This window comes from Zootoca vivipara, chromosome 10 (genome assembly GCF_963506605.1).
Source record: "Zootoca vivipara chromosome 10, rZooViv1.1, whole genome shotgun sequence".
In the NCBI taxonomy this organism is placed as follows: domain Eukaryota; kingdom Metazoa; phylum Chordata; class Lepidosauria; order Squamata; family Lacertidae; genus Zootoca; species Zootoca vivipara.
The window spans coordinates 61,562,377-61,587,154 of NC_083285.1; the positions used below are offsets into that span (position 1 = coordinate 61,562,377).

General features: G+C 47.3%; 1 protein-coding gene across 2 annotated transcripts; it reads left to right on the top strand.

The window, feature by feature from the left end:
* Positions 1 to 1,502: 1,502 nt before the first annotated feature.
* On the top strand, positions 1,503 to 23,136 carry LDHB (lactate dehydrogenase B). Of its 2 annotated transcripts, none has more exons than XM_035127791.2 (9): positions 1,503 to 1,521; positions 4,260 to 4,339; positions 11,158 to 11,289; positions 14,468 to 14,585; positions 16,878 to 17,051; positions 17,665 to 17,838; positions 20,127 to 20,244; positions 21,448 to 21,571; positions 22,728 to 23,136. In XM_035127791.2, exons 3-9 carry the CDS (start codon positions 11,164 to 11,166, stop codon positions 22,893 to 22,895), a joined length of 1,002 nt encoding a protein of 333 aa, XP_034983682.1. In that variant the 5' UTR covers positions 1,503 to 1,521; positions 4,260 to 4,339; positions 11,158 to 11,163; the 3' UTR covers positions 22,896 to 23,136. The 2 variants fall into 2 exon arrangements, with proteins under 2 accessions (XP_034983682.1, XP_034983683.1); XM_035127792.2 differs by lacking the exon at positions 1,503 to 1,521 and adding an exon at positions 8,413 to 8,496 and having other exon boundaries at positions 4,180 to 4,339.
* The last annotated feature ends 1,642 nt before the right edge of the window (positions 23,137 to 24,778 follow it).

The window sequence follows — 24,778 nt, forward strand, 5'->3', positions numbered from 1 at the left end:
GACTAAACGACTAAACAACAACTGCCTCCAACAGTGGAGGCAGAATATTGCCATCAGTATTAATAGCTTGCCATTGGACTCAGCTACACTCGCCGAAGCTACGAACATGAGTTTGACCAAACTGCGGGAGGCAGTGCAAGACAGGAGTGCCTGGCGTGCTATGGTCCATGGGGTCACGAAGAGTCGGACACGACTAAACGACTAAACAACAACAACATTTCCGAGCACAATTCAAAGTGTTGGTGCTGACCTTTAAAGCCCTAAACGACCTTGGACAACCTTAAAGAGCATCACCACCCCCATCGTTCTGCCCGGACACTGAGGTCCAGCTCTGAGGGCCTTCTGGTGGTTCCATTACTGTGAGAAGTGAGGTTACAGGGAACAAGGCAGAGGGCCTTCTCAGCAGTGTTGCCCGCCCTGTGGAACGCCCTCCTATTAGATGCCAAGAGATAAACAACTATTTGACTTATATAAGACATCCGAAGGCAGCCCTGTATAGGGAAGTTGTTAATGTTTGATGTTTTATTGTGTTTTTAATAATTAGTTGGGAGCCACACAGAATGGCTGGGGCAACCCCATCAGATGGGTGGCATATAAATACAAAAAGTAGTAGTAGTATTCTCAAAACAGGATACTGTCATACCTCGGTTTAAGTACGCTTTGGTTTGAGTACTTTCAGTTTAAGGACTCCGCGGACCCGTCTGGAACGGATTAATCCACTTTCCATTACTTTCAATGGGAAAGTTCACTTCAGGTTAAGTACGCTTCAGGTTAAGTACAGACTTCCAGAACCAATTACACTCATACTTCGGGTTAAGTACGCTTCAGGTTGAGTACTCCGCGGACCCGTCTGTAACGGATGAATCCACTTTCCATTACTTTCAATTGGAAAGTTCGCTTCAGGTTAAGTACGCTTCAGTTTAAGTACTCCGTGGACTGTCTGGAACGGATTAATCCACTTTTCATTACTTTCAATGAATGGGAAAGTTCGCTTCAGGTTAAGTACAGACTTCCGGAACCAATTGTGTACTTAAACCGAGGTACCACTGTACTGAACTAGACAGACTCTATTGCTAAGGTGACTTCTAGTGGTCCTTATACTTTGCCTAGGATTATTCATGAAAAGCATTCAGCTTGGCTTGTTTTCTCCTAATTTGGACCAATATCCAAGTGAAACCTGGCTAGCAGAATAGGTTGATAGCAGTGTAGCGCTGCTAGGAATCCCACAAGTGGGGTCCTCAGGCTTTTACATGCCCCCAGATTTCCCATGGGTGACACAGAGCATGAGTTTGGGTTTTGCTCAGATTCTGGTTCATCACCTTGTTTGTCACCAGGAAGGAATTTCCCCCCTTACAGGCAGATTGCTTAATGACTCCGTAGTGCTTTCCCCAGCAGTGCTTGCTTGAGTCATCTGCGGGCGTCTAGCTTCGAAGCACCGTACTGACTTTTCCTCTCTGCTTGCAGCACACACCAGAGCTGGATTGAACACCATGCTAAGGACTCTACAGAGCACATAGTGGTGTAAGTAAAACAAAAGGTCAAAAGCTCTTGCAGGTCCTGTTGGCCTTGAAGTTATCTCTACCTACCCAGCTGCCTTACCATGCGGAATGAATATTTCTAGTTGAATTCGGTACTGTATTCCCAGTTGTTTTCTGGGTTTTCCTCCCCATTGCGCCTGTTTTATTTTTTTCTATTCTATAAGCATTTTTATCTGTTACACTTATCACTTTTGCTATCTTTTCTGTGTGTTCATATTAATAAAAATTTAAAAAAATATATATGAGGAAGTGCAGTAAAGGAAAGGACATCTGGGCATGAGCAGAGTGCTTCTGCCGCAGCACTGAACATCTGCCAGATGTCACCTACACACTTGGAAGTGAGGCACAGAGAAAATGATAGGGGTCTCCCAAATTCGGGAATCTTAACTTTTTCAGAATCAAGCTCTGCCTACTCAACCTCTCATGACAGCATTCTAAAGGATAATAATAATAATAACAACAACAACAACAATAATAATAATAATAATAATAATTTATTATTTATACCCCGCCCATCTGGCTGGGTTTCCCCAGCCACTCTGGGCGGCTTTCAACAGAAAAATAAAACACAATAATCTATTAAAAACAAAGAAAAATCCACCCAAAATGCTTGAAAGCCTTTGGAAATATTCCCAAATCGATGGCACATGAACTAGTTTTGCAGTGCGAAATTTGTGCCCGCTGTGGTTCTTGCAGTGGTGTTTATTCTCTCCAAGAATTCCCTGCATCCTGATGGCTGGTGCCAGGATTCTAATTTAAAGGACATTTGGGATAGTAGCAGTGTGGCTCCTCCGGGTAACAGGATATTTATCCCCTGTACTGTAGATTGCCAAGAGGCTGGGCAGCTGGGTGGGGTCAGCCAGGTTTGGGGGAGAAACTTGCACAAGTTGTCCCTCTGCTTATCGTCTCAGTTTTCTTACTGCATGAAATACTGACATATAAGAATGGGGGGGGGGGGGACTGCAACAGAACTGTGCAGAATACCAGTTTGGTGGCACATGATTCAGTGGAAGAGCTCCCATGCACATTTAAAGTCCCAAGTTCAGTCTCAAACAACTAACTTTCATATGTGCAACCTTTTTCTCTGACTTGATGTTGATTGTTGATTTCGGTCTGTTGCATAGATGTTATAAAGCCCACCTTTCCCGAAAAAGGCCCTCGATCTGGAAGGTTGCAGAGGGGCATGTGGAACTTTTTCCAGCATGGTAACTTTTTCCAGTCAGTTGGTTGGATCTTGGGTTCCTCTGCCCCCCCCCCTTACGCCCACCTTTCAATCACCTGGCACCACCATGGCTTCAGGTAGCCCCTTTTCCTTTACAGCATGCCTTGAGTCCCAGCCAAGCTGCTAAGGGAAGGCCCAAGCTGATCCAAGCGGTGGTTAAATGTTACCGCCAATCAGCTGATCAGCATGGACTTCCAGTTTGGACTACTGCACTGCGCCTCTGCGTGGGGCTGCCCTTGAAGACGACTTGCAAACTTCAACTGGTGCAAAATGCAGCAGCCAGATTAGCGGCTAGCATTTAATTTGCTCACACTGAATAAATAAGCCCGTTGCAGCACAAACTGAAGACTCTTGTGGCATCTTAAAGATTTATTGCCATGAAAGTTCCTGTATCCTTCAAAGCTCAAGCAACAGTAAAAGTAAAGGACCATTAGGTCCGGTCGCGGACGACTCTGGGGTTGCGGCGCTCATCTCACTTTATTGGCCGAGGGCGTTTGTCCACAGACAGCTTCCGGGTCATGTGCCCAGCATGACTAAGCCGTTCTGGCGAACCAGAGCAGCGCACGGAAACGCCATTTACCTTCCCACCGGAGCAGTATCTATTTATCTACTTGCACTTTGACATGCTTTTGAACTGCTAGGTGGGCAGGAGCTGGGACCGAACAACAGGAGCTCACCCCGTTGTGGGGATTCGAACCACTGACCTTCTGATCCCTAGCTGCTATTTTAAACTGCCACAAGACTCTTCCTAGTTCCCACCCACAGAGGGACTAGTTGTACTGTTAGTCTGTTGCTGCAAAAGCGACGTGAAGCAGGAGTCCTGTAGCATCTCAGAAGCTGGCAGCCTTATTATGGCGCTCCACGTGGGAACTGTAGATCTGGGAGGTCTGCGCCTTTTGGAAACTACATTTCCCATGATCCCCCACCACTGCTAAAGCAGTACAATATTGCTGCAACTGTATGGCGCAGGCGAGTTTATGAGACGCAGCCTGTGAAAATCGACGCCACAAATTAAAGCGTCTTAAGGCACACACAGTATGTTTGTCTGCAACAGCAGCAGGCGGAGATCTAGAAGGCCTTTCCTGGCTTTGCCGGTGAGAAAAGGCCGGAATAAATAAATAAAAATGAGCTAGAACAACAAAGCTGCATTGTATGATCTGGCGGGGGTGCTGATGGCGTGAGCAGAGGCCCGATGACCCCCCTCTCCTCCTGGGTGCAAGCACCCACGTGGTCGTTTCTCTCACCTTTTTTTTTTGGCAAGGCGCAGGTGGAAGAAAGGAAGGAATTTGGAGGAAGGAGGAGGAGAACAGAGGCTGCGCGCACCAGCTTCACCCTTGGCGCGCCGTCCTTGAAGAGGATTGCGCGAGCCGAGGGGGCGGGCGGGGCTCTGGTTTCCAATCACAAAAGCGTAACCCGAGGAAAGCGACGCGGAGCGGCTCCGGATCCGCCTCCTTCCCCTTGCCCGGCTGACATTGTCTTCTTTCCCCTCCTCCATCCAGGCTGTGCCTCAGCTGCGCTCTTCGTCTTCTTGTTGGCTCTGCTGCTAAGCCGGTCCTAGGCGCACAAACCAACCCCAGAGGTGGGTATCACATAGCAAACGCACCGATCCTCTGGTTTTTTTGGGTTTTTTGTGGGGGTGGGGAAGGGGTGGCCCTCCATCTTCTCCCCATCCTCCAAAAGCTCTTGGCAATGGAAGGTGGACTCAAGCGCTTCAAATGGGTGGGGAGGGATCGGTGGGGGAGCTGTCTCCTGCGCATCGTGGCCTGGCGCTCGCGTGTGCGTGTATGAATGTGAGAAAGGGGGATGGAGGTAGATCCCTTGCCCTCCGGCATCTTGAGTCATCTCCCCCTCCCCATCTTTTCCTCCCGCTTTGCATCATGTGTGTCCCCCTCCCTTATTTCTAAAGGTCAATGCGGTTGCAAAATATATATATATAGCCCATTCCCCCCCCCAAAAAAAAAACGCATCAAGGACTTACAAAAAATGATGCAAAGGAAAGAGCGATGACTTTTCCCCTTTGCGTTGGAAAAGCTCCGGGTGGACTTTTCTGCCTTTTCTTTCCGCCCAGAGGAGCGGTGGCCTAGTGGTTAGAGGCGCCCGCCCACTTCCCACTCCGCCTTTCCCTTTTAATCCCCGGGACAGGCTTGTTGTATGTTATATGTATGCAAGTTGCATTTTTAATTCTTCCTTGTAAAGGATTTCGGCCCGGCCTTGGCTCAGCGTAGGGGGAGGAGGGGGAGGGGCCGGGCCACAGAAGCAACCATCGCGGAAGACGCGGGGGAGGAAAAGGAAACTTGTTGCGCATCGCGGCGCTCTCCTCCCCCCCCCCCCCGCTTCCTTGTGCCGGCGCCGCGAACATGTGCTCTGCCAAAGAGCGGGAGGGGAAGGGAAGCAGTTAATATTTTTTAAATATTGCAACCGCAGAATCTCCCTGGGTGCTTGAAATGGCTCTGCCAACTTTGGGTGGGATGCGTGCGTTCAAAACGGGGAGCATCCGCTGTGGAAGGCTGCTCATCCCTTTTTGCAAGAGGGAAGAGCCCTCCCCAAAAATGAAGGGACGCAAAGGCATCACGTGCCTACTAGGCGGGGGGACAGCGAAATACGCACACCCCCTGCCTTTCCTTAGCAGAACCTGGTGAGGCAGGCGTGGAAAGCGCTTCGTGCTGCTCAGCGCCCAGGCCAAGGCCGCATCCTGCCCGACTTGCCCAGGCCAGGCTCAGGATCCTGCGCAGCCTGCAAGGCGCGCGTGCGTGCTGTGAGAACGGGTGGCCACGTGAATCCGGAACGAAGCTGGGGGGGGGGCATTCTGGTGTTGTGGCTGCCACAGGCCTGTAAAAAAAGCCTAGCTCAGTAGCTGGGGAAGAGCCCAAGTGCACATTCCTTCTGTCCATGATGCTGCTAGTTTTGCAGCATGAATGGAGGTTTATCTTATACGGGGGTGGTGGAGGATTTTTGACCCCTGCACATTTGTGGTATGGTCCAGAGTTCTATAACTTAGAGCAAGGGACGTCAATGTGGTGCCCTCCAGAAGAAAATGATGATGATGATTATATATTTATACCCTGCCTCCCCCCCCCAAAAAAATAGGGATTCCAGGCAGCTTACAGATAAAAATAAGAGCAGCTAAAAACAGTCATATGTGGGTAGAATTAAAACTATGTAATCTATTAAAACAGACAGCTAATTTCAGAAAAAGAGCCTGTTGCCATCCCATTTGTTAAGATCAGTCTGTTCCCCAAAACTGGTTGGAATAAAAAGCTTTTCAACTCCCTGCAGGAGGGAGCCAGCAAGATTTTTACTCTGCTGGTTGGGGCTGTTGGGAGATGGAGTAAAAATGCACAAGAAACGGGAGGGCATACTGTGGAAAATGGTGCAGGAATAATACTTATTGCTATCGAGCATAAAACTTAGGCACAAGGAAGGAAGGAGATCTTCTAAAAGCCGGCAGACCTCCTTTTTGGTTGGAGGGGGAGGGGAAACCCAAGGTTGAGAAACGCTGGTGTGGTGGGTCTTGGACCAACAGGTGGGCCCTCCATGTCTGGGTTAAGGGGAATCCTGGCTCTGCAAAGGCTGAAGACTACCAGCCTATGCAAAGGGCAGGCAGGGGACACGAGACTTTACAGCCTATGGGGTACATTCCTTCATAGGCAATCTTCAGAGGGCCGCTTGCCAGTGGTGGAGGAGGCCAGAGGGGGGAAAATTGGGTGGAACAACAAAGGCCACCCTTTGTACAGCAGGCCACATCCCATCCCATCCATGCAAAAATTAGACCAGGCTTCCTCAACCTCGGCCCTCCAGATGTTTCGAGACTACAATTCCCATCATCCTTGACCACTGGTCCTGCTAGCTAGGGATCATGGGAGTTGTAGGCCAAAAACATCTGGAGGGCCGAGGTTGAGGGAGCCTGAATCAGACGGTTCTACACAAGCACGGAGCTCCACCAAGCCAAGAGGGATGGCTCCCTGCCATGGATGCTTTAGTTGAGATTCCTGCATTGCAGGGGGTTGGACTAGATGACCCTCGGGGTCTCTTGCAACCCTACGATTATGTCACAGTTCAGGGACACATCCCAGTCAGGCAGAAACATTCAAGGAGAGTGCAGAGCTGGGCTGATGAGAGGGGTGGCTTGTGGGAGAAGGGGGGGGGTCCTGAGGGCCAGGAAGAGATGCTTGGAGGGCCACATTTAAGAATACAGTGGTACCTTGGGTTAAGAACTTAATTCGTTCCAGAGGTCCGTTCTTACCCTGAAACCTGAGGTACCACTTTAGCTAATGGGGCCTCCCGCTGCCACCGTGTGATTTCTATTCTCATCCTGAAGCAAAGTTCTTAACCCGAGGTACTATTTCCGGGTTAGCGGAGTCTGTAACCTGAAGCGTCTATAACCCGAGGTACCACTGTAATTTGGCCCCTGGGCTGAGGTTTCCCCAGCATTTTTTTTTCTACTGGCTGGCAGTGGTTATCCAGGGTTTTGGGCAAGGGTCTTAACCTGGAGATGCCGGGGATCAAACCTATGACTTGGAATGCAAAGCACAGGCTTTACCATTGAGCCCCATCCCCTGGCCATAGTTTCCACAGGGCCTCTTCCAACTGTTGTTTGGGTTCACGGGGGGCTCCCTTCCTGCTGCGTGTGGTGGAAGGGTGCAGGAGAGATACGCAGCCTTTGACTTCTCCCCCCCCCCTTCCCCGTTCCTGTTTTGTCTGTTATTGTAGACTGTAAGCCTTTCTGGGCAGGGACCATGTCAGCTCCTTATGTTGCCAGCATGTCTTTGGTGCGTTAAAGCCAGTGGCAGCTCAATATGAGTGACTTCACTTGCTTTCTTTACGTGTTCAGCACGTATAGCAACGGCAGCGGCAGTGACAGTGATAGCGACGGCAACAGTTTTCCTCCGTATCGGAGCCCTGAGGAGAAGGTACGCAGGAGAGCAGAGCAGCTTTGTAATTTAAGTGGTTTCCTGGTCGCCATGGGCGATAAGTAAGTGTGCGTGGGATAGCTTCATCTGGTACGCAGGCTGAGGCCCTACCTGCCCGCAGACAGTCTCGCCAGAGTGGTGCGTGCTCTAGTTATCTCTCGCTTGGACTACTGCAATGTGCTCTATGTGGGGCTACCTTTAAAGGTGACCCGGAAACTACAACTAATTCAGAATGCGGTAGCTAGACTGGTGATTGGGAGCGGCCGCCGAGACCACATAACACCGGTCTTGAAAGACCTACATTGGCTCCCAGTACGTTTCCAAGCACAATTCAAAGTGTTGGTGCTGACCTTTAAAGCCCTAAACGGCCTCGGTCCAGTATGCCTGAAGGAGCGTCTCCACCCCCATCGTTCTGCCTGGACACTGAGGTCCAGCACCGAGGGCCTTCTGGCGGTTCCCTCATTGCAAGAAGCCAAGTTGCAGGGAACCAGGCAGAGGGCCTTCTTGGTAGTGGCACCCGCCCTGTGGAACGCCCTCCCACCAGATGTCAAAGAGAAAAACAACTCCCAGATTTTAGAGGACATCTGAAGGCAGCCCTGTTTAGGGAAGCTTTTAATGTTTAATAGATTATTGTATTTTAATATTCTGTTGGAAGCCGCCCAGAGTGGCTGGGGAAACCCAGCCAGATGGGCGGGGTATAAATAATAAATTATTATTATTATTATTATTATTATTATTATAGTCAGCAATCAGGGCCAGAGAAGAAGCTCCTACTAGAGGCGGCACTCAGGACTCTGCCCGCCTTCCGCGAGATCCCAGCACAATAGTAAGTTTGTTTGTTTGCAAACTAGTCACTTTTGGGGGCTGATTTGCAATGCTGATGCAACTTTTTAAAAAGCGATCTTTGCTGAACCGCGTATGTCTATTTAGTTAGTTTAATTAATTTATATGCTGCTTCATATTTCAGCAAATATATACCCCAAGGACCGTCTCTCTCCATATGAACTAACCCAGACTCCGTGCTCATCCTCTGAGACCCTTTCTTGTGTGCCGCCTTCATGAGAGGTCCGGCAACGGCCTTTTCCGTGGTGGCTCCCTGTTTGTGGAATGCTCTCCCCGGGGAGGTTCGCCTGGTGCCTTCATGACATAGGCGCCAGGCGAAAACATCCCTCTTCAACCAGGCCATTGGCCTTTATTTATTCCTGCGTTGCAGGGGGTTGGACTAGATGGCTCTTGGGGTCCCTTCCAACTCTACAATTCTATCAGTGGCCTTTTAGAAGTGGGTGGGAAGGTTCTGATGTATCTCCCCCCACCCCAACTTGAATGTATTTATATGGACTCTGTGTGTTTGCTTTTGCTTGGTTGGTTGTAAGTCGCTTTTGGTTGCCTTGGACAAGATAAAGCGACTAGCAATTAAATATGACAGAGTTTATGCAACCAAACCTCTGAAAGCCAATAAAAGAGGTGGAAGAGGATGGAAAATGAAAAATGAGCTGGTTAAGTCTGGATACAATGGGCTAAGGACTTGAGCCATTTTATCGATATGGCGGCATGGGAAAAACCATGGAAAGTAATTTGAAATTTATGGCATGTTCTACATTAAAGGAAAACTACATAAAAATTATATATGGGTGGTACCTAACTCCAAGTAAATTAGCCAAGATGTATAAGACCAGGCTTCCTCAACCTCAGCCCTCCAGATGTTTTTAGCCTACAACTCCCATGATCTCTAGCTAGCAGGACCAGTGGTCAGGGATTATGGGAATTGTAGTCTCGCAACATCTGGAGGGCCGAGTTTGAGGAAGCCTGTATAAGATTCTGTCAAATAAACGCTGGAAGTGGCAGCAGACATAACAGACCTTTTTCTAATACGTGGTAGACTTGTAAAAAAAGCAAGAGGCTTTTGGGAAATGAAACATAATGAATTTTAAAAGATGTTTAAAATCGTAACTCCCCCAAAAAGCCTGAAGCATTCTTAATAGGAATAATAGGATGAGAAGTCCCCCCCCCCAAAAAAAGATGGTCAAATTGTTTATGTATATGACCACAGCAGCCAGAGTTCTGTACGTGCAGAAATGGGAAGAAAGCGAGGTTCAAAGAAAAGAGGATCGGATTTTGAAGTTAATGAACTATGTGGAGGTGGAGAGATTGACGACGAAAATAGGAGACCAAAACGAAGAAAGGTGTATGGAAGAATGGAAATTCCTTTCAGAGTATAAAGCAGTATTCTAGCCAAATGAAATCGCGAGCAGGTCTTGAAGTACAATGGTACCTTGGAAGCCGAACGGAATCCGTTCTGGAAGTCCATTCGACTTCCAAAACATTCGGGAACCAAAGCGCGGCTTCTGATTGGCTGCAGGTAGTTCCTGCAGCCAATCGGAAGCCACGGAAGTCGTGTCGGACGTTCGGGTTACAAAGAACGTTTGGAAACCAGAACAATCATTTCTGGTTTTCGATCATTTGGGAGCTAAAATGTTAGACTCCCAAGGCGTTTGAAAATCTAGGTACGACTGTATAAGCAAGGGAAGGATAGAATGAAATAAATGAATAAATGTATAAGTACCGTGTATAAGGCAGCAGGAAATTGTTGGTGGAGAAGCATCATGAGTGTAAGGATGGGAAGTCGAATTGCTAAGAAAAGGGTATAAAGTGGATTGTGTGGTGTGCTAGCCTCCCTCACTATTAACTTCTCGGAGAAGTTTAAAAACATTCCTGTTTATACAGGCATTCGATGGGTGAAGGTTTCTGTCCAAGGCAACCCTGAAATTGTTAGTTTGAGAGCAGGTGGTTGCTTTTAGGAGTTGAAAACTTTTTTTTAAAGAAGTTTTAATTGTGTTGATACGTTTACCACTGGGCTCCTTTTGAGGAAGGTGTGAGTTTTAAATCAAACTAATAGTTATGTAATTAAGGCTTTGCATCTTCTAACGCCTTGGTACTGCTGCAAATTAATGGCAATGCCTCGAAAAAGTATTTGCTGGGCCAAAAAAAAACCAAGAAACAATATCCCGTGTGGCTGGACTAGGGCTAGGACTAGAGAGGTGCTGCTCTATATCCCTGCTTAGCCATGGACCAGCCTGACCTACCTTACAGGGGTCATCGTGAGAATAAAATGGATCAAGGGAAGAAGACCTGTGCATCTCTCTGACCTTGAAGGGAAGACAGAACTAAAATGAAATGGGAAGGTACTTAAAGGAAAAGAACAGCTGAGACTCCACAATTTGTGGCGCTCTGCAACCGCACGTTGAGAAACCGCTGGCAGGTGTTACAAGTTTGAAGGGCAAATGTCAATGGATAGAAATGAATCAGCCTGGTGGCCACGTGCTGTGTTTTGGCAGTCTCCTTTCAAGCTCTTCCTGTTTATTTCTCAACTGCCTATTGGTAGGAACTGGAGTCTTATTGAGGACCTTGCTTTGATGGTGTTGTGTTTTTTTGAAGAAGGTGGAAATCGTCCGTTGTTCCATCTGGTTTCTCTCTTCTCTTTTTGCAGAAAAAAATGGCTTCGCTCAAGGACAAACTGATCACATCTGTGGCACAGCCGGCCACCAAGCCAAACAACAAAGTCACTGTGGTGGGAGTCGGTCAAGTTGGGATGGCTTGTGCCATCAGCGTCCTGGAAAAGGTCAGTGTGTGTGTGTGTGTTTGGGTGGGATAAATGGCCAGACCTAAGTGCAATTATGACTCCCACCACCAATAATAATAATAATAATAATAATGATCTGGTTAATAGGTTCATCCATGCAAGTGGTACCCAGGGGCAGAGGGATGGTGGAAGCTGTAATCCAGCAACATCTAGAGGAGCAAGATGCAGGTTCTCCGGTTACGAATGCAGGCAGCTGCTTTATGCAGAGTCAGGCCATGGGTTCATCTAGTTCAGGCATCCCCAAACTGTGGCCCTCCAGATGTTTTGGCCTACAACTCCCATGATCCCTATCTAACAGGACCAGTGGTCGGGGAGGATGGGAATTGTAGTCCAAAACATCTGGAGGGCCGAAGTTTGGGGGTGCCTGATCTAGTTCATTTGCACTGTCTGGCAGCGGCCTTCCAGGATCTCAGATGAGGACCGTTCCTGGTCCTACCTGGAGATTCTTGGGACCATGCAAAACAGATGCTCCCCCTTTAAGTCAACTTCATAGTAAGAGACTAATGCAGGGGTCGACAAACTTTTTCAGCAGGGGGCCAGTCCACTGTCCCTCAGACCTTGGGGGGCGGACCGGACCGGACTATATTTTGGAAAAAAATAATGAATGAATTCCTATGCCCCACAAATAACCCAGAGATGCATTTTAAATAAAAGGGCACATTCTACTCATGTAAAAACACGCTGATTCCTGGACCATCCACGGGGCGGATTTAGAAGGTGATTGGGCCAGATGTGGCCCCCGGGCCTTAGTTTGCCTACCCATGGACTAATGGTTAGTCAAAGGGGGTTGACATGGTGACATCCAGGCATCGGCAGGCTCCCGGCTCCCACCAGCTCCAGCAAACATGACCAATGGTTAGGGAAGATTGGAGCGGGGAGTCCAGAACCATCTGGTGGGCACTGGGTTGGGTGCTCCTGGGTTACTCCTGTTGCAGCAAAAGGGAAATGTGATGGATGGGCTTCTTTAGAGATATAAAAGCCAGTGTGAAGAACATACAGGTTCCTCCTGTTGCAGCTCGACTACAATGCCTATCGTCCTTGATGGCTGGCCTCTGATCATAGCTGCCAAGTTATCCCTTTTTTAAAGGGATTTTCCCTTATGCTGAATAGGCTTCCTCGCGAGAAAAGGGAAAACTTGGCAGCTATGGCTCTGATGGGAGTTGTGGAGCCCCGACAGGTTTCCCATCCTTGCCTTTATAAGCTCCAGGGGCTAGAATACACATGATTCGATTCCAGGACTTGGGATAGCTCAGTTGGTAGAGCATGGGAGTCTCTGGGTCATGAGTTCAAGCCCCATGTTGGGGAAAAGATTCCTGCATTATTGCAGAGGGTTGCAGTATATGAACCCTGCATCACTATGAATATATATAGAGATGCATGAAGTACAGGGTGGATAAAAATCAATGATTTTTGTTTTAAAAAAACGGATTTTTTTTGGATTTAAATCGGATTTTTTTAAATAATAATGCTTTTTGAGGAAAATATATTACCATCCAAAGGTTATTCCATCAAGAAATAAAGAGTAGTTTTTTAATTATGTAGAATGAGGTTGTATATGTTTATTTTTTTGGGTAAATAAATTCCATTAATCCATTCACAGTGTCATGCTCTTCCAGAGGTTTTTTGTAAGTTTATTGGGCAGTTTCTCTGCCTACAAGATATTATCACAGGTGCTTGGTTTACTTTTGTAGTTCTCAAAACTGAATTTGACTCAACAGAGATCATATGCCTCTTCTTCACAGCAAAAATGTTATAGCATGAACAGAGTTGAGAAAAAGACCTTAATCCTATTGTTCTACAAACTTATGAATACAGAAACAACCCCTTCAGTGCTAAGTTTCAAGAAGTTCAGTGAATAGAATAGAAACAATATTTTTCTGATTGTTTGGAGTGGACAGTATTTAAGTTTTTCATGTGTAGGCTAGGCTGACAGTCTAAATTTCTTAAAATATATATATTTTGTTTTTGTTTAGCCAAATTAGTTAACAAGCATGGATGTTTGTTTAAGCAAATAACATATGCTGTAATGTTATTGTTTCAGTGGAATAAATCTATTTAAATTGTTATTATTAAGGTAATGGTTATTTTTCTCCTTCCTGAGTACAACAGTAAAGTTGTCCAAATATGAATGATTAACCTATTAAACTGGGGATAAAAAACTAATATGAAAAGTTGTTATTCTAAAAATCTTCATCTACTTGCATATTAAAGTTATACCAGCAAGAATTAGTCTTTATGTAGAAAACTATGATTTAAATCAAGCCTTACTGACTAGTGATTTAAATCAAATCCACCCTGATGAAGTATATTCTCTTTGTGCTGGGCTACCAAATTTGCACAAATTTGACCAGGCCGAGAAGAGGCTCTGTGCTGTATGGCTCCTACCCTGATGATCCATATGTGCACAGAGTCCCTCTTCACGTTAGCTGAATGCATGACTGAGGAAAGCGTAAGGTCAACAAAAGAGGTTTAAAGACTGTCTCAAGGCAAATCTAAAAAATTGTAGTATAAACACCAGCAACTGGGAAACACTGGCCTGCGAGCGCTCCAGTTGGAGAACAGCCTTTACCAAAGGCGTCATAGGCTTTGAAGACACTCGAACTCAGGACATAAGGGAGAAACGCGCTAAGAGGAAGGCATGCTTGGCAAATCCACATCGTGATCGACTCCCGCTCGGAAACCAATGTCCCCACTGTGGAAGGGACGTGTGATTCCAGAATTGGCCTCCACGGTCACGTACGGACTTATTGTTAAAACTGTGTTCATGGAAGAGAATCCTACTCTGTTACGAGTGATCACCAAAGAAGTCATGGGCCTCTGCGGTAGGAGAGCAAACCCTGGATTTAACTTAGCCCAAAGTGAATCAAGTCAGAACTGGTACCACTTCCTCCTCTGGACCTGTGATTAGAAATATTGGAAGCACACAAACACTGTCCCTTGCATGAGATAAATAATTATACGACCTTGCGTCGATATCTGAAGGCAGTCAAAGGGAAGCATCGGGACACTTTTAATGTGTGATGTTCCGCTGTGATGTTGTGTTTGTATATATTATGTTGGGGGCAACCCAGTCAAATGGGTGGGGTACATCATCATCATCATCATCATTCATATAATTAACACCTGTGTCCTGTCTCCCCCCCCCTTTCGCTGTCAGGGTCTCTGCGATGAGCTTGCATTGGTTGATGTCCTGGAAGACAAATTGAAGGGAGAAATGATGGACCTTCAGCACGGAAGCTTATTTCTTAAGACACATAAGATCATAGCGGGCAAGGGTAGGTTTTATATCATATCTTAACGCAATGTGAGCCTTGTGGGGGAGAACCAGACGTGTGTCCTTACTCAACAGGTCACATTGGGAAATAGATGTTTGAAGGCCGCTTTCCCTGAGCTACTTAAGAGTGGAAGGCCTGGTGGCCATTGGTGATCAGAAATTCCATGCAGGCGAGCAAGGAGGAACAGACCACTGTCCTCCGACAGTCTCCTTCATGGAAGGCAGGCTGGTTGTTTTTAACTAGCCTGCTAAGAGGCTAGCAACTTTGTGGCAGACCACATGGAAAGAAAGAAAAGAAAGACAGACAAAGAGAGCTTTTGACCAGCAAGAAGCCCTGAGAGAGAGAAAAAAAGAATGAATCTCCCTCCTCTCCCTCCAGGCTATTTTATTATAATCAAACGCTCCAATAAGATCCTAGTACAGTGAATAATTAACAAAGTTATCCTGAAATCCTACCCCCCTCCTACATCTCCCTTATCAATACTACAAAGCATGTGAACAGGAGCAGAGGCAGGAAATTGTAAAGCAGTAAAACACAGAGGAACCTGTGAAAGATAGCAGGTCTACATCAAAGGCACTTAGGATCTTTATGGTAGGAAGGATGTTGCCAAAGAGGAATGCAGGATGCCCTTTTGGCCAGATCTGTAGTAAGCATGTGGGACAAATGCTTTAGCCAAATGGCTTGTGCCTGTTTACCACAAACTGTGAATTATTAAACATTGACAATGTTGCAGACCCTGCAGAATTGCATGCCAGAACCCATGTCTGAAACTGGTTTAGGTAAGAGCACCCTATTTGACCGGATTTATTTAATCCAGGAATATCCTGCTCAATTAACCACTGACCAGATCCTTTCATGAATTCCTTTATCAAACCCACAGGGATGCTACACAACTTGTGTTTCTATGCTGGTTTGAGAGGAGGGGGCTGGCTCCCCATCCCTCGAGACCAACAAAGCAGAACTTCTGTGAACTTCTTTGCAAGCTGGTACAGGGACTGTGAATATCAACATACAGGGCGGCATTTTTCTATAGCCAGGACATGCAGTTATGCAGTCCATTATAACGTTCATTATTCTTGCGGGTGGAAAGGAGGGCCTCAGTTCTGGCAGCGCCTGTCTGCCTGCTTCATTTATATCCTGGGAAAGCTCCTGCACAGAATCCAGGCTGATGTACTTGGGTCTCCCTGCTGTCTGCTGTATCCTCTCAACAACCCGGTGAAGTAGCTTGAGAGATAGTAAAGGCGTAGGGTTGCCAGACTTAATAGAGGACAGGACTTCTGTGCCTTTAATTGCCCTGCTCTCTTTTGAGTCTGGAAACCTTAAAGAGAAACCAGCAGACCCTTTGCTTGGAAATTAAACAAAGGGTCTGCTGGTTTCTCTTTAAGGTTTCCAGACTCAAAAGACAGCAGGGCAATTAAAGGCACAGAAGTCCTGTCCTCTATTGAGTCTGGCAACCCTATAAAGGTGTCTTTTTTTTTTGCACAGGCTTTCCCCGGCGCACAAGTTCAGACTGTTTTTAGTTTGCGTTTGTTCGAAAATCCTGCTTTTATATGCTTTTAAACCACTGCTTGCCTGGTTTTCAATATAAACGACCGAGGCCACAAAGAGCTTGAATGCCCCTTCTTTCCTTATGGACCTCCTGGATGTTAAGATCAGGAGACTGAGCTGCCTTTGTAGTTTCAACTCCCTCAGAAGTTTGTGGGGGATGATAGATTGTGAAAGGGCTTTCTTTGTGGCAACCGCTGGGATGTGGAACCCCCCCCCCCAATAGAGGGGCGGCTGGCACCTTCATTATGTAACTTTTGGCATTTGCAGAAGACATACCTGTTTACCCTTTGACACTCAAGATGTGTGTTTTCAGGGCTCAACCTATTCCTGTAACTGCAACATATTCTAACTTTTTAAATTTAATAATAACCCACCCTGGGACCTACTGGTAAAGGGCCGATAATAAACGTAATGATAACTATTGTTTATTATTTTTTATTTTGTACACCCCTTCGATTTCTTTTTTTAGTGTTTATGTGTAAAGTGGTTTATAAATGCTTGTAAATAAACAGTGGCTTGTCCCAAAGTGTCCTAATGAACGTCAGGGCTGAGTGGGAATTTGAACCTGCCTTCCCCCTGGTTCCCATTTGACACCCAGCTGTTGGGCCTCCAGATGTCATTGAACTCCAGCTCCCATCAGTTCGTCACTTGGGGATGGTGGGAGCTGTCGTCTGACAACTTCTGGAAGGCCGCAGAACGTTGCCCTGGCTCCTGATAACTTCTCGGTTACATTTTCGCCTGCAGATTACGCAGTCACCGCTAATTCCAAGGTTGTCGTCGTGACCGCCGGAGTCCGCCAGCAGGAAGGGGAGTCTCGCCTCGACTTGGTCCAGAGGAACGTGAATGTCTTCAAGTTCATTATCCCGCAGGTTGTGAAACATAGTCCGGACTGCATCATCCTGGTTGTTTCGAACCCAGGTAAATTGGGCTCGCAGTTAGAGCAGCACCCATAGCTAGATCATGGCCTTTTATATGTCTGAAATGTTTCTTGCACTCACTGCCAGTCGAGTTCCAGAACCTGGTTGCAATTCAGATGCACAAGACAGCCGTTTCAGTCAACAAGAAATAAATGTGGGTCCTGGCATCATCGCTTAAGCCAGCCTTTCTTCACCTCATGCTCTGCAGGTTTTTTGTGTTACAACTCCCCAAATCAGTTGCGGCGAACATGGAAGGGGCAAGGTGGTGGTGGAAGGCTGGCTTAAAATTCTTTGCATTGATTATCAACAGGAGTTGCATCTTGAGCATTCTGGACCAAAAGATGCAGTTTGTGCACTAATTCCCAAAGCTCCCTGGGAAGAGGGATTAACTGTTAAACCACTCTCCTAACGGCTCTTGGCACCCTTAACAAACTACAGCTCCCAGGATTCTTTGTGGGAAGCCATATCTGTTTAAAGTGGCATCATAATGCTTTAAACGTGCAGTGCAGATGGGGCCAGAGAATTGACATCTGTGAGTCTTTGAACTAGCAAACACAGCAGCCCAGTGGCTTGAGTGCACCAGCCCCTCATCCTCTCTCTCCTCCCTTCCCCAGTGGATATCCTCACCTATGTTACGTGGAAACTGAGCGGGCTGCCTAAGCACCGCGTCATCGGCAGCGGTTGCAACCTCGATTCGGCTCGGTTCCGTTTCCTGATGGCTGAAAAGCTGGGCGTCCACCCCACGAGCTGTCACGGTTGGATCCTGGGAGAACACGGCGATTCCAGCGGTGAGCAGCGTTGTCTGAATGAAACCTGCAGCGATCCTGTAAGGGTACCATTCTGCAACTGGGGACTACAACTCCCATCACCCACAACCTGTTTTGCCCAATGATCAGGGATGATGGGAGTTGTAGTCCAACGGCAGCATCCGGCAACCCAAGAAAAGAAGAACACTGCAGGGGGGGGCATTTGAAGCTGCTGTATACTGAGTCTTTCTAGGCTAGCTCTACTCCCAGCTGCTTTGGGAGGGGGGGGGAGAGAGGTGGTCTATCTTTGTGACTTGTTACACTGCTCACAGAGGGTTGGGAACTAGAGCTTCAACAATGACTGACCGGCTATATCGAAGTCGAGGCTCCACCTCTTCCTGGTTCTGAGCCAGACCCTGATCCGAGCAGGCGATTTCACAAGCTCGCCCCTCCTCCGAGGTAGAGTCATGGGTGTCTAATTGGCAGCCCTGAATTCCTGGTGTGCAGAGGCTGCTCCTGGAGGAGATACTGGGTGCAAGGGGCGAGATCCAGCCAGGAGATCAGTAAACAAGTGTGGAGTCCTCCAGCCTTGTGGCTACCATATCTGTGACCTCGTGATCACTGGTCATGTGAGGGTCTTCTAGAGGAGGGCGCCCTGCTTCCCCTGCTGCAAGGAGACCTCAGAAGTCCAGGCAGGGCTGACACCCTCCTGATGGGTACCACTTTAACAGGAAGTGCTAGAGATTGAAGCAAAGCATGCCCCCCTTATTTTTTTATTTCATGGGGAAAGGCCATAGCTCAGTGTTTGAGGAGGTCCCAGTTCCAATCCTTAGCCTCTCCTGTTAAAGCATTGCCAGGTAGCAGGTGATGTGAAGGACTTCTGCCTGAATCCCCGAAACCAGTCGCGAATCACGGGAGGCAGTAGCTGAGCTTATAAATCATTTTTCCCTGTGCTTATTTATGGAGCAGATCTGCACACCTCTCCTTTCCTGCCCAAAGCAGTTATCATCAAGCAAGAAAAGCAAACCACCCCATTGTTGAAAATAGTTCAAACACAGCCGTGAGAGATAAAATCAACTAGAGTGGGGGAAACTTTCTCAGGAGTGGAGATCCCTTTCCAAGGAAGTTTTTTTTCTAGTTGGATTTCTTGAGTTCCCGGTCTCTTCTATGTTGTACAGGCACATGTGCGTTCCTTTGGACAGTCGCCAGAACAAATAAAGTATTATTTATTTGAATGGTACAGAACATAGGAAGATAGCATTGAAGTCAGAGCGTTGACCTTAGCTCAGCATTGCCTCACTGCGGCTCTCCAGGATTACAAACAGGGCATTCCCAGTCCTATCTGGGAGCTTCTGAGTGCGAAGCAGATGCTCCGCCTCTGAGCTATAAGCCTATAAGCCCCAGTATATGTGAACATAGGAAGGAAGCTGCCTTATAGCGAGTCGGACCATTGGTCTGTCTAGCCCAGCTCTCCAGGGGCTTCAGACGGGACATTCCCAGCCCAATAGGCTATAGAACCGTAGAATTGTGGAGTTGGAAGGGACCCTGAGGGTCATCAGTCCAACCCCCTGGTCTCATCCATGGCTTAAAAACCTCCAAGGAAGAAGAGTCCACCGTTCCACTATCAAAACAGCTCTTGCTGTCCCAAAGTTCTTCCTGACATTTAGCCAGGATCTCCTTTCTTGTAACTTGGATAATAATAATAATAATTTATTATTTATACCCCGCCCATCTGGCTGGGTTTCCCCAGCCACTCTGGGCGGCTTACAACAGAAAAATGAAATAAAACAATCTATTAAAAATTAAAAGCCTCCCTAAACAGGGCTGCCTTCAGATGTCTTCTAAAAATCTGGTAGCTTTTTCCCCCTTTGACATCTGATGGGAGGGCGTTCCACAGGGCGGGTGCCACTACCGAGAAGGCCCTCTGCCTGGTTCCCTGCAACTTGGCTTCCCGCAATGAGGGAACCGCCAGGAGGCCCTCAGTGCTGGACCTCAGTGTCCGGGCAGAATGATGGAGGTGGAGACGCTCCTTCAGGTATACTGGACCGAGGCCATTTAGGGCTTTAAAGGTCAGCACCAGCACTTTGAACCGTGCTCGGAAACGTACTGGGAGCCAATGTAGATCTTTCAAGATCCGTTGATTTGGGTCCTACCCTCTGGAGCAGAGGGAAACCAGCTTGCTCCCTCTTCCATGTGACAGCCCTTGAGATATCTGAAGATGGCTATCGTATCTCTCAGTCTCTTCTTTTCCAGGCTAAGCACAACCAGCCTGCGACCTCCAGAACCTACCACCTATCATAACCTGGGCTCTTTTATTCTTGCCGTTGCAGTGGCTGTCTGGAGTGGGGTAAACGTCGCAGGTGTTTCTCTCCAGCAGCTAAACCCTGACATGGGGTCTGAGCAAGATCCGGAGGGCTGGAAGGAAGTCCACAAGGAGGTGGTTAACAGGTATGGTGCATTGGGGGTGACCGAGATTGGCAGGCGCAACATCAGTCATTACGAAGGTTGCTTTCTTGAACCTGTGTGTATAAAGGATCTGGGGAAACAACAGTCTCAACTTGAAACCTCCAAAATCCATGGTCAGTACATTTATCACAAAAACTGAGCGGTTTTTGAGTTCTCTGGAGTACATAATCAGGCAAAATTGTTAATTCAAAGCGATACCTCCCGGTTCCCCCTGGCATGGAGAGAAGCGGTACGGGCTGCCTGGGAACAACTGCTTAGTTGTTGCTTTACAATGAGTTTTTAAAAGGCGGGGGGGGGGACTCTGTAGATGTTGGTGGTGCCCAAGACACTCACCTGCCAGCCCTAGGCCTGATAGGAAGTGGGTTTTGAGCCTGGTTGGAATGGGGCCACATGTTTTGAGTGGAGATTTGGTTGTTCGTATTTCAGACATGCGCCATTCAAAATATTGTGCCTACTAACTGATTTAACTGTTCTCGAAGCTACGAACATGAGTTTGACCAAACTGCGGGAGGCAGTGCAAGACAGGAGTGCCTGGCGTGCTATGGTCCGTGGGGTCACGAAGAGTCGGACACGACTAAACGACTAAACAACAACAAAACAACAACTGATTTAAACCTGCTGAAGTTTCATGCACATACACCCCCACACCTTTGATTAGAGCAGAGGTGGGGAAATTGATCTGGGCAGCAGGCTGAATCTTGCATCTCCCCCACCCTCCTCCCGCTAGGGAAAGGAGTTGCCCAGCTGCCAGTCACCTGACATAACGACATCCTCAAAATGTGCAGGCAGAGACTCCTGCTTTGCAAGCCCCATCAACCAGCTGATTGTCGGGGCTTGCAAAGCACTTTTCAGGTGGAAACCCCCTTACAGCCCTACCTCTCTTTACCTGTCCTTCACAGGTGAGGGGCAGGTAGCGGTGGCTTGGCCAAAACAGCCTTGCAGGCCAGACAGGGAAAACTGGCAAGCCTAATTTGTTTCATAGTACAGATGTTCCCACCTCTGTACTAGAGTGTCTCCTCCTTCAGCGGGAATTTTCCTGGTACAGTACTAGTTTCCCCCAGAATTAGAAATGCCATCCTTTCTCTTTCTTCTTTCTTGCCATGACCATGTTTCGCTGTTTCCTTGCTATCTTTCGCAACCACTTTACGTGGTCTAACTAGGCTTTCTGTGATGTGTTTTTGGTAGTGCCTATGAAGTGATCAAGCTGAAAGGCTACACCAACTGGGCCATTGGCTTGAGTGTTGCCGACCTACTGGAGACCATCTTTGGGAACCTTTGCCGAGTTCATCCAGTGTCCACCATGGTAAAGGTAAGGAACGTTAATAGCTTGGTTGTGTTTCTGCCCTTTGCTATATTTTGTCCCTGCTTCCAGGTGGGAAATAGAGAAATGGGGATGAACAGTTCCCCCTCTGCCTTTTCATTTCCTGGGTGCTCACTGCAGAAGATTTGGGGAATGCAGACTGTGTTTGCAGAGCAGTGTAGGTCGTAACAGCTGCATCACTTGCAGGGCGAGCAAGGTTAGGTTCACCAGATACAAGGACTGGGTTTTCTCAGTAGACAGGAATGGTGGTCTTTTCCATAAGTATATTATTTCTGTATCCGTTTGTTGGTGGGATGTGTTATGGGAGTGGTTAGTTGCAGAGGAATAGTGGGAGCAGCAACCAGCTGGGGAAACCCCAAGGGAAGAAGACTCAGAGCCCAGAGAGTGGTGGTGGGACCACAATGAGTGGTCAGAGGGAGAAAAGAGAGAAGACTGGGAAGATGAGGTGTCGGAAGCTGAAAAGGTAACAGGACTTAGTGAGCTGGGCGAGTCTGTGACAGAGAGAGATCCAGAAGCTGAAGCAGGAGAGGCCAAGAGGCAGAGATGAATCAGGCTGGTAAAGAGTCATGGGTGTATTCCCTCCTGCTGCTACAAGCTGTCCTCATCCCTGTTCTCCCAGAACCAGAAGAGGGCTGAAACGGGTGGAACTGTAGCAGGCTGCACACAGGCGCAGTCTCTGATTGCTTGGAGAAAGCCCTGGAGAGGAGGGGAATTAGATGGCTTTGAGGAGGATGGGACATTCAATCTTGTCAACCGATTCATGGGACCAGACCTACCAGGGCTGAGCTGCTGTGCTCATTAGGGCTGACACTCCATCAAGTCTGTGGCGATCGTGTTTTTGCTAATAGAGTTAACTCCAACTTTGAATGGTGCGATTTACTGCCGGCTCGCTCTTTGACAGGATGTCGCTAGTGCGTGGTTATTGGAAAGGATTTATGACTAATTGAGCAGTATGTAAACATGAAACAAAAAAAGAAAGGTCTCTTAGCTTAGGGTCACAACTGCTGTATCAGCCCGAGCTGATGAAAGCCGCTTCCGGCCATGGAAGCCACCTGAGCCTTCCCACTCAAGGCCAAGAGCATTGGCTGCTCGTGTTAAGAGGGATCTCCTAGTTTCCAACTTCTCTCTTAAATCTTCCTTGCAGGGCATGTATGGCATTGAAAACGAAGTGTTCCTGAGCCTGCCGTGTGTGTTAGGGTCTGTCGGCTTGACCAGCGTGATCAACCAGAAGCTGAAGGACGATGAGGTGGCCCAGCTCCAGAAGAGTGCCAAAACGTTGTGGGACGTCCAGAAGGACATCAAGGACCTGTAGGCTTAGGAAGGCCACCTTCTCACCAGTAGCAGCAGCAGCAGCAGCAGCAAGAATGATAACCAACGTTCAAAGTTGGACCCCGCAATTTTGTGCGAGCCTCTCTAGTGTATCTCCATAGCTGAGCTTCCAATAATCAACCCCAAAACCGTACAAGTTTTCACCCACCACGGTTAAGATGTGTGCTTGGTGTAACGCAGACTGTTTCAAACTAAATAAAACCAGCTCTTTTGTGTGTGCTCTATTCTTGCAGTGGGTGCTCATTTTTTAAAAAAATTCAAAACCTCAGCATTCAGATTCTATGTATGTGATGGGTTTGGGGGAATAGAATTCTCCAAACATCTACAATCTGCCAGCTTTACATTTTTTATTGTTATTCAGATGATTGATATTACAAGAAGATGCTAATTTTCTGCTTTTCTGTAGGGTTGTATGTGACTACCTCATACGAGTAGACCCGTTGAAATCAACAGGCTTCGGTTAGTTAATTGAAATGTCTGAAAAAGATTACTTTGCATGCAGGGAATGTCCCTAATTCACCAAGAGTTTGAGGCCCATTGGCTACTCTCACTTGGCTTAGCCGGCCAGTTTCTAGGAGCCACAGGTGAGAGCGGAGTTCAGGGTGGGGACCAAAGGTGGACAAACTGCCCCCGAAGGAACACAGTGTGTCCCCCATGAGAGGCACTAGCCCTCCCCTCTGATAACCCACAAAGCCCTAAACACCCTAGACCAGGCATCCCCAAACTCTGCCCTCCAGCTGTTTTGGAACTAAAATTCCCACCATCCATGACCACTGGTCCTGTTAGCTAGGGATGATGGGGAGTTGTAGTCCCAAAACAGCTGGAGGGCAGAGTTTGGGGATGCCTGGCCTAGGACTAGCTTAAGTCAGGAGGAGGCGTAAGTTTAAAAAGTGAAGGACCATATTATCTCTTAGGCACTGGCCAGATCATTGTGATCATCTGGAGAAGCCCCACTCATATTTCTTTTAGTTTCCATGTGAATTCTCGGCACCAGTATTTCAGAACGCTTCCCCCATTGATAGCAAACCGGCACCTACTATTTTGCTGGTTTGCTTCCTGCTGAAAACGTGTTGCATTTCTCATGAGTTTTTAGAGAACTAATTTGATTCAGTGATGGTCATTTGCTCTGTATTTTATCATCCTATGCTAATCCGATGGTTTCATTATGCAGTGACATACCCTGTTTCTCATATTTTAAGACATACCCATAAAATAAGCCATAGCAGGATTTTTAAGCATTCAAGGAATATAAGCCATACCCCGAAAATAAGACATAGTGATAGGCGCAGCAGCAATGCCGGCCATGGCAGGAGGAGGGGGAGGGAAAAAATAAGACATCCCTTGAAAATAAGCCATAGTGTGTGTTTTTTTGAGGAAAAAAAATATATAAGACGTGTCTTAAAATATGAGAAACACAGTATTTTTATGAGTTGGCGCTTTCTAAATTGTCTCGCAGATGAATCTATTGCACCAATATGATCCTATGACCACTATGATCCGGTAGCATACAAAGCAGAGGGGAAAACTTGACAAGCCAATGCATGTAAGAAGTACAATCTGAGTCATTTCCTCCAGGATCTATAAATCCTCTCTCTGACCCTGTTTTTAAAAGGCCTGTCCGAACCTCAACAACGTTGAATTTCTGCCTTGTTCACTGCAGATAAAAGGGATTCGCAAATACTTTATTAGTCAGTGACAAAACAACTGGATAGATAAAACAGAATTGGCAGGTGGGGTGGGATACAGTTTTATTTATAAACTGGGAAAGGGCCCAGGTTCCGCTCCCAGGATCTCCAGATAGGGAGATGCCTGAAACCTTGGAGAGCCAGCCAGAGTTTTGATTCCTACATTGCAGGGAGTTGGACC